Source organism: Piliocolobus tephrosceles, chromosome 19, assembly GCF_002776525.5.
Source record: "Piliocolobus tephrosceles isolate RC106 chromosome 19, ASM277652v3, whole genome shotgun sequence".
NCBI classification, from domain to species: Eukaryota; Metazoa; Chordata; class Mammalia; order Primates; family Cercopithecidae; genus Piliocolobus; species Piliocolobus tephrosceles.
Window position 1 is genome coordinate 39,784,367 of NC_045452.1, and position 9,516 is coordinate 39,793,882.

General features: G+C 43.7%; 1 protein-coding gene and 1 pseudogene across 2 annotated transcripts; both read left to right on the forward strand.

Moving 5' to 3' along the window:
- The first annotated feature begins 1,828 nt into the window (after positions 1-1,828).
- On the forward strand, positions 1,829-9,018 carry HMGN1 (high mobility group nucleosome binding domain 1). Of its 2 annotated transcripts, XM_023191706.2 has the most exons (6): positions 1,849-2,212; positions 2,533-2,565; positions 2,659-2,688; positions 2,771-2,818; positions 6,103-6,231; positions 8,173-9,018. In XM_023191706.2, the coding sequence occupies exons 1-6, from the start codon at positions 2,198-2,200 to the stop codon at positions 8,218-8,220; spliced, it is 303 nt and encodes a 100-aa protein (XP_023047474.1). In that variant the 5' UTR covers positions 1,849-2,197; the 3' UTR covers positions 8,221-9,018. The 2 variants fall into 2 exon arrangements, with proteins under 2 accessions (XP_023047467.1, XP_023047474.1); XM_023191699.3 differs by lacking the exon at positions 8,173-9,018 and having other exon boundaries at positions 1,829-2,212.
- On the forward strand, positions 5,913-6,025 carry LOC111527426 (annotated as a pseudogene).
- Positions 9,019-9,516: the final 498 nt, after the last annotated feature.

Here is a 9,516-nt window from a genome sequence, read left to right on the forward strand (position 1 = left end):
TTACACTATGATTAGCACCACGATGGTGACCTTCCAGGGAGCAAAAGACCCGCAAGTCTGGCCCAGGTCAGAAACCGAGCAGGTCAAAACTCCCACGCTGATGAGTAGTGGAATCACACCTGTGAATAGCACTGCACTCCAGCCTGGGCAAGAGTGAAACCTTGTTTCTTTAAAAAAAAGGATACTGCCAAATAGTTTTTCATTTGAGTTCTGGCTGCTCCATTTGTTTGTGTTGGCAACTTAAAAAAACTAGGCCAAAGAAAATACCTGTGGACCATCAGTTGTCACCTCTGACCTGGCGCATCTTCGGTTCTTACGGGAGACAGATCTTTATAAGGTAAGGCCAAAAGCATAGCGTTTCCTTGCTTAAGACCTTGCAGTATCCCTCGATCTTTGGATAGTGATCGAGCTTCACGACGGGCTGCTCTTCTCTTTTTTTCTACCTCTTTCCCCTGATTTTTACGTCCATTTTTCATTATCTCCATCCCGGCCACTTTAAAGGTCTTGGTGGGCTGCCACACTCTAGTAAGTCAGCATGCCTTGAAATAAGCTGACCAACCCATGCCGATGGCTTCCCCTTTACTAGGCCAATTGAGTACTTTCTATCCCCACTAAATTACTAGACCCAGTGCTTGGGATACAAACCTGGATTCTATCCCAGGGACTTCACGGTGCCTGCCACAAGGCAAGTGCTCAGTACCTGCTTGTGCCACAAACTTGGGTACTCCCTGATGTTGAATTTTTTTAAGGTAATCCATGCAAGTAGGAAACTGAAAAAAACACTACACACGAGAAAGGGAAATTTTACCCTCAATCGCCCCAGAGGCAACCTCTGGTACTACTTCCTTGCTAAGATATACTATACATGGAGTGTATAAGGATATATATTCAATCAATGCTATGGAGAAAATAAAACATTCCTCTGGGGGTCCGCGAGTGCTGGAGACAGTCGCGAACGGTTCGCAGGAGCTGCAATCTGAGAGCTGCCCTACTCTGAGCCCAGAACCGACCGTCGTGCACCTGCAGTCCTCAGGGAAATCTGAAGAAAGTTCCACAGCTTGGATTCCCAGCACTTTGGGAGGCCAAGGCGGGAGGGTTGCTTGAGCCCAGGAGTTGGAGACCAGGCTGAGCAACATAGTGAAACCCCGCCTCTACAAAAAATACAAAAGTTAGCCGGACATAGTGGTGCACTGTAGTCCCAGCTACTCGGCAGGCTGGGGTGGGAGGATCGCTGGAGCCGAAGAGGTCGAGGCTGCAGTGAACCGTGATTGCACCACTGCACTGCGGCCTGGACGACACAACGAGACCCTGTCTTAAAAGAAAGAAAGGAAGGAAGAAAGGAAGTTACACAGAAAGGCCGCCTGCCCTAACCTCGCGTTGGAGCCCCAGGTGTGGACCTGGGCGAGTGAAAGCGCAGCAAAGGTCCCGCGCCTGCGCACTGGCCCACGCCGAGCTCTCGTCGGCTTTCCTTCCCACGCCCTCCTCCAACGCCTGCGCACCAGGGCGCGTTTCACGCAGGCCTGCGAAGCTGGAGCCCCTGGATAACCTTTCTTGCCGACTGAGGCGGGAGGAATTTGCTAGTTCCTGTATCCCTTGTCCCTCTCCCTTCCCAGTCTAAGATACGAACTATAAATGTTCGAACCCAATTCAGCCCACAGGGGAGGGGCCAGATGCCAGTGGCCCGAAGGCGCCCAGGTATCCAGAAGGATTGTGGGTGGGGACCCGCGGTCACGTGGCATGCTGCCGCCAATCAGCGGGCAGACCGCACTTCGCAGCTCGGCTTCAAACAAACTACCGTGAGGTCGGAGCGCCACTGGGGCCCCGCCCCCTTCGCCTGGGCCTGGGGCCCCGCGAGACGGCGGGAAGGGGTGGGGGGCGCCCGGGAGGGGGCGGGCCGCAAGGTCGAGTGACGGCCTGCCTCACCTATTCCGGGCGCGGGTTGAGCCCCACAGCCAATGGGCGGGGGCGGGGGGCGGCCCGGCCGGCGGGGAGGGGGGAGCCCGCGGCAGGGGACGCGGGGGGAGGAGGAGGCGGGCTTCCAATCCGGTTCCATCCGGTTCTCCCACCGCCCCCGCTGTGGGGTCTCAGCAGCTCGGGCGGCGGGAGGAGTGGCAGCGGCCAGGCAGCCCAGTTTCGCGAAGGCTCACGGCGCGCCGCGGCCCGCAGGCATCCGGCACGCGCCTTCCCCGCCGCCAGGATGCCCAAGAGGAAGGTGAGCGGTGGCCGCGGCCCGCACACGCCCCCTGGAGCCGCCGTCTGCCGGGCCCCGCGAGGCTCAGGCCCCGCTGCACCCACGGTGGCGACGGGCCCGGGAGGTGCTTGGAGACCGGCGGGCGGGCAGGCGGGCGCTCGGCGGCCGCGGGGGCGGGTGTTCTGGAACGTTCGGCGGCTGGGGGAGCCAAGGGGGCGATTCGAACGGGGCGGCGGGAAGCCGTGACGTCACGCGGCCGGGCATTGTTCTCTGGGCCGTGCGGGCGCGCGGGTCCTGGCACTGCGGCCCGCCTCCATTCGCCCGTCTCCTTGTCCCCGTAGGTCAGCTCCGCCGAAGGGGCCGCCAAGGAAGAGGTGAGTTCGGGGCCTTCTGCGGGGGTGGTGGGTTTCCCGTGAGCCGCTGGCCTGCCTGCCTTTCTCGCTGACTCTCCTTTTTCTTTCTCCAAGCCTAAGAGGAGATCGGCGCGGTTGTCAGCTGTAAGTAAAGCGAGCCCCGTAACCGTTTGTTTTTCGCGGGTCGTCCCGGGTGAGGACCTTCAGTGCTACTTTTGCCTTTCAGAAACCTCCTGCCAAAGTGGAAGCGAAGCCGAAAAAGGCAGCTGCGAAGGTAGGCTTCGAAACGCGCATTGGGGTGCAGCGGGGCCTTAGGCTACACTGCTCCTTAATGCGGGACTTTTCATTTTGATTAGTTATTTGAGCTTTCTTTATATTTTAATAACTACGGTAAATAACTTTTCTTCTGGTCGGGGTAAAATGTAATGGATATATTTATCCTGGTTTATAGGACTATATCACACTAATGCTGCTGCAGATGTTAGGAGACTTAATACGACAAAAAAATATTAAATATTAGCAAGTCTACAAAGGAAATTTATTCTTTGCGTTGCGTACATTGTGGCTGGTGGTTGGCCTTTAATTGCGTGCTTGTATTTTCTCTTTTGATGATAAAAGAGCCAAGTTAGGACTGAGGCAGGGAACGTGTAAGTTTTTATATATACAGTTTCCAAGCCAACTTGGGGAAACCTTAACCTTTTTACGGGGTGGGAGTGGTGAGGTCAAAAGTTGTGATCTCTGAGAAAATAACCGCCACTACTCTAAAAGTGTTTTATTAGTTATACAAAACCGTGATTTTGGTTGCTCCCTAATTCGTGATTGCATGATTCGAATCGCAGGTCTACAGAATGAAGTTGGCTTTGGGTATACCTGTGTTTGATAACTTTGAGAGTGGAAAAGCAGAACATGTGTAAAACGTGTATAAACTTTGTGTTTGGATCTAGCATTGAAACCAACATCTGTAAAGCTCTACATGTTCTTCACCGGGTGATTAATTTCTATCCTAAACTTAGGTGAAAGTTTGCTATTTGAAGTCTCAAAAAATTTTTTTGTTAATGCCTTCACCTCTTTCCTAAAAGTGTAGGTAGAAGTGTAGCACTGCACAATCATCAGAAGAGGCAAGATTAATTTCCTTGACATTGAGGAGTTCTTGGATAATTACTAAATTTGTCCTTGTTAAATAAAGGTATAAAACAAAGATGTTTTTTCTTATTTTAAATTTTGTACAGAGCTGAGTGTAAAAAATCTTAACTATGTTTTCTTTAACAGAAAGTTCTGTTTTTGTGATCCTTTTAAAAATAAAGCTTCAAGGAAGGTATGAGAATAGTGTTTTTCAAGTTGCAATCTCATTACCGGAAGACAATGTGGTAATTCTCTGTGTACAGTTAGAACAGCACGGAAACTTGATGAAGGCCTCAAAAATTAGCTGACCTTGTTTAAAATGTTGGTGTGAGCAGTATATTATTACTTTTTTGATTCTGGGTTGTTTTTTTTTTTAAAAACTAATTGGCTGAAATAATCTGCCTGTTTCCCTCTTTACATTTTTCTTATTTCTTATATATCTTTGTCCACCTTGAGATCTACTGTAAATTTTTTAATGGAAACAGTTCCAAGTTGTACCCTCCGTGGGTTTGGGACATCAGATGTAATTGAGAGGCTAACAGTAAGCATGTCAGTGTTTGTTGAGGAAGGAGCCTATGAGGTCAGCTTTCCCAAAGGAAAAAGGGCAGAAGGGATTTGCTCATTTTTACATCTAGTTTCTGTAATACACCTTTGACTTCATAGTTGATCAGACTTTAAACAGAAGGTAAGCACTTGGTGTACTGACTTTCGTACTACATAGTAGACATGTTTTCAAGGCGTATCTGTCACAGTGTGTCATTTCCCTAGAACTAAATGTTTTGAAGGTCCAAACATTCGGGAAACTTTATTGATTTTGTTTTATTTAGCTTATCAGCTGATAATGGTTACACGTGGTATATTTCACATTCAGGGTATTACTGTGTATTCTATTTTAACTGTTAACCAGTTTTCTGTTTTTTGTATTGGAATGATTATGAAATTAATGAGAAATCTTTAGAAATCAGTACAGAAGTGATTGTGAAACTTCGTGGTAGCAATGTGTGTAGTAGCAGTTTTGTTTCAGATACACTTGTTATTCGAAGGATGTTGAAGTGTTAAAAGTCATTATGCTGTCTCTGGAATCCTACTGTTAGTACAGAACACCGTGCAGTGATTTTTGTCTGTGGAATCCTGCTGTTAGTACAGAACACCGTGCAGTGATTTTTCCACCCACGTTAGCATTGAAGTTGTGAGCTCTACTTGCTTGTCTTTATGGCCCTTTAACTCAAGTAATTGGTCAGTATCCTTATGGGTCTTTTATACCACCCACTGGGAGCTAAACTAATTTGGCTGCTGTTGCATACTTATTAACAAGAACTAAATGTTAAGCTTTCTTCTCAGTATTGGTGGATGGTATCCAAAAGTATTTTTATGTTTGTTTAACATGGCTTAAATTTTGAACTTAATGTGTCAAGTTAGTATGGTCATTTTAATACCTGTACTTTTCAGATTCTTCAAACACCTGTATGAAAATGATAAATTCAAAATTGATCCTTTTAGTTCCTCATTATATGATATCAAGGGAGTAACTATAGCAGGATAGTCAACCTGACTGTACGGCATGGTGCTTTTTTTCAGGTGAATGGTCTTAATGTGAGGGTTAAGGTCTTGTGAGGACACTATTGTTCAAGTTCACAAGTTTGGGGATGGGTGGGAATACAGTTGACGAGACTCCTCCGGTGTTCTACTTCATTTATCCTGTCATGTGGAACTGCAGAGAATAGTAGATGATGGCGACAGTGCTGAAGTATAGCTTGGGCTTTAGGATTTGTCATATGTCTAATGAGGCTTGACATGCAAGTACTATTAAAATCTCCTTAGCATATGCTGTTTTCCTGATTACTGGGGTGAACCCTAAGTTGTCTCATGTAATAGGTATATCAGCTGATGTGTGATAGACATTAATGTGACAGCTATTATGGTACAGTCTATACAAAATGAGATCCTTTCATAAGCTTGAAAATTGGGTTTTCGGGCCGGGCGCGGTGGCTCAAGCCTGTAATCCCTGCACTTTGGGAGGCCGAGACGGGCGGATCACGAGGTCAGGAGATCGAGACCCTCCTGGCTAACACGGTGAAACCCCGTCTCTACTAAAAATACAAAAAATTAGCCGGGCGAGGTGGTGGGCGCCTGTGGTCCCAGCCACTCGGGAGGCTGAGGCAGGAGAATGGCGTGAACCCAGGAGGCAGAGGTTGCGGTGAGCTGAGATCCGGCCACTGCACTCTAGCCTGGGCGACAGAGCAAGACTCCGTCTCAAAAAAAAAAAAAGAAAATTGGGTTTTCACGCTTGTGTGTGAGATGTCCCTCTCTCAAACCTTGCTATGAAGTCAGCACCATTGTTTAGATTACTTGTCTGACATGAAGGGGGAAAAGTAAAAACAAAATGTAAATAAGGGGTAAAGTTTGTACTTAAAATATATTCTTATTCTATCATAGGATAAATCTTCAGACAAAAAAGTGCAAACAAAAGGGAAAAGGGGAGTAAAGGGAAAACAGGCCGAAGTGGCTAACCAAGAAACTAAAGAAGATTTACCCGCAGAAAACGGGGAAACGAAAACTGAGGAGGTCAGAAGTGTGTGTGTGTGTTGACTCTGAACAGTAGATACTAAATTGTACGTTTTTTATAGCAGATAACGGTATTCATTATCATATTGAACAAAGTTTTGTACAGTATCCCAAAATGAATGGTTTATGATTTATCTTATTGGAAAGTAAATATGTAAATGGTTTAAGAGCAAGAAATTTTAATATGCTAAATTTCAGATATAGTTTAATCTTTGTTTAGTTTTTATATTCTGGATGTTGCTTTTAAATATATTTTCGAAAGTTTATTATCCTTACTTGCATTTTTCCTGGCATATTTTTCCCACTTTCATTTCTAATGAAAATGTTTTTGTTTGTATTTTTCTTAAAGGTCTAAATAATAACATACATAAAGCAGGTAAAAAGATTAGTGTCATTAATCTTTATTTTTAGAGACAGTATCTGTTACCCAGGCTGAATCTTTATTGTTTTAAGCTATGAGCAAAAGATGTTTTTTCTTACTAACCAAGCAGTGGGAGTAGAGAAGGAACAAAGAAATCTGTAACAGGTTTTGATTGATTTGTTGTGAACACCACTGTACTCCTTTAGCCTGGAAGCTGTTTCTTAAAAAATAACTGCAAGGTTCAGTTAAGCCAGGCCTCTTTATTTTATGTTTGTTATATTAACTAAGCTAGAAAGGTAAGTAATTTAGTATATTGATTTTTAAATTTTGATGTTTTTTACCACTTAAGAATTTGATAAATATCAAATTCTTTGATAATAAATTTGATATTAAATTCTTAAGTTGTAAACTTACTCCTAAATTAAGAAATTTACAATCACAGTTTTATTTTTTTAACTTGTATTTCTTAATTCCCTTTTTTTTTTTTTTTCTTTTTTGTGATAGAGTTTCGGCTCTTGTTGCCCAAGCCGGAGTGCAGTGCTGGAACGGCTCACTGCAACCTCCGCCTCCCGGGTTCAAGTGGATTCTCCTGCCTCAGCCTCCCGAGTAGCTGGGATTATAGGCCTGCACCCCCACGCCCAACTAATTTTTTGTATTTTTAGTAGAAACGGGGTTTCACCATGTTAGCCAGGCTGGTTTCAAACTCCTGACCTCAGGTGATCCGCCCACCTCGGCCTCCCAAGGTGCTACCGTTACAGGCATGAGCCACCGCTCCTGACCTGTACTTCTTAATTCTAACAATACATCAAATATTGTGTGATAATAAGATCACATTGCTAATCTAGTTCTCATTTTAAAGGAAGAACTTGACCTTCCAGTACATATTATCAAATTACCGTTTGGTTCTCTCGTTTATAGCTGTGTTCTATTAATATAAGGCTGCCACAAGTATGAAACCGTTTCACATAGGGGAAATACAGGATTGGGTTCCTACAAACCTCTGATCACAACATTTTCATCAACTGATAAATACGTGACTTTGTTACATGTGTATTTCTGGTCAGACATGCCTTAATGTGTGTTCAGTTCACATCGAACTCACTACCATTAGCACTGTAATTTGTACCTGAACAAAGCTGTCCAACACATACGTTCTCTGTGTGGCACATCACAGCCTTGAATTTAGCAACATTAGATAGCACTTGGACAGGATGCTTGGGGGCCATTTTAAACAGCAAAATCATCAGTAAAAAGCACAAAGATGTAAAATATGTGGCACTAAGTAGACCAGAAAAACAGTTGTTTATGGCATCAGAGCTGAAACAAGAAGACAGAGTGACCTCAGCTTCGAATGTACATGTGGTGCAACTCACATTTTTTTGCTGCTCTGTATATGCACATGACAATGGAAGTGCCACAAGTATTGATTTGGGGTGGGGGGCGGTTACAAAAGTTCTTTAACAAGAGTAGGTGACTTTACAAATAAAGATTATTGACTTTTTTAAAGACCTGATAGTTGCATATAAATTAAATGACAAATGTGTTAAGTACTAAAGATCTCAATTTCCTTTCTTTTGCAGAGTCCAGCCTCTGATGAAGCAGGAGAGAAAGAAGCCAAGTCTGATTAATACCGTATACCATGTCTTACCAGTGGTCCCTGTCTCCCTTCTTGTACAATCCAGAGGAATATTTTTATCAACTATTTTGTAAATGCAAGTTTTTTAGTAGCTCTAGAAACATTTTTAAGAAGGAGGGAATCCCACCTCATCCCATTTTTTAAGTGTAAATGCTTTTTTTTAAGAGGTGAAATCATTTGCTGGTTGTTTATTTTTTGGTACAACCAGAAAATAGTGTGGGATATTGAATTATGGGAGGCTTTGACTGTCTCGGGTGCCAGCTTAACATTCCATAGATGGGGGTTAGTTTTTATATCCTATAATACAAAGCATATTAAATGGCAATATGGAGTCAGTCCTGCATTTAATGTCTTGAATATTTTATTTTACTTCTATTCTCATGTTTTTTAGTAGAATTGTTTTCTAAAGAAAACCACTCCTTGATCATGGCGCTCCCTGTCAGAATTGTGTGCACTCTGTAACATCTTTGGTTGTGGTAGTCCTGTTTTCCTAATAACTTTGTTACTGTGCTGTGAAAGATTATAGATTTGAATATGTAGTGTACATGCTATTCAGTTGTGAACTGGTGGGCCATATGTAACAGCTGACCAACATGTGAAGAAACTGGTACTTGATAGCCTCTTCAGGAAAATTTCCTTCCAAATTTTAAGCTGGAAAGTCACTGGAATAACTTTAAAAAAGAATTACAATACATGGCTTTTTAGAATTTCGTTACATATGTTAAGAACTGTGTACAAATTGAAATGTCTGTACTGGTCCTCAACCAATAAAATCTCAATTATGAAAATATTTTGGAGCACATTGATTAAATTCTGGTTTACATTTTATTTACGGAATTTCCACATTTGAGCCTGGCCAACATAGTGAAACCCTGTCCCTACTAAAAGTAGAAAAAAATTAGCTGGGTGTGGTGGCCGGTGCCTGTAATCCCAGCTACTCGGGAGGCTGACCCAGGAGAATTGCTTGAATCTGAGGTGGAGGTTGCAGCACGTCCAGATTGCACCAGTGCACTCCAGCCTGGCCAACACAGTGAGACCCTATCTCAAAAAAAAAAAAAAAAAATTCCCTATTTGATCTTACTTTTGGTTTTTTTTTTTAAGTGAAATTTTTAATTTTTGTTTAATACAGTCTTGGGTCACCACTGACTGGATACAGTCTAAGAAACACATGGTTAGGCAGTTTTTGTGTGTGAACATCATAAAGAGTGCTTATGCAAACCTCAGTGGCATAGCCTAGTACATATGTAGGCTGTATGGTTTAACCTATTGCTTCTAGGCAACAGACCTG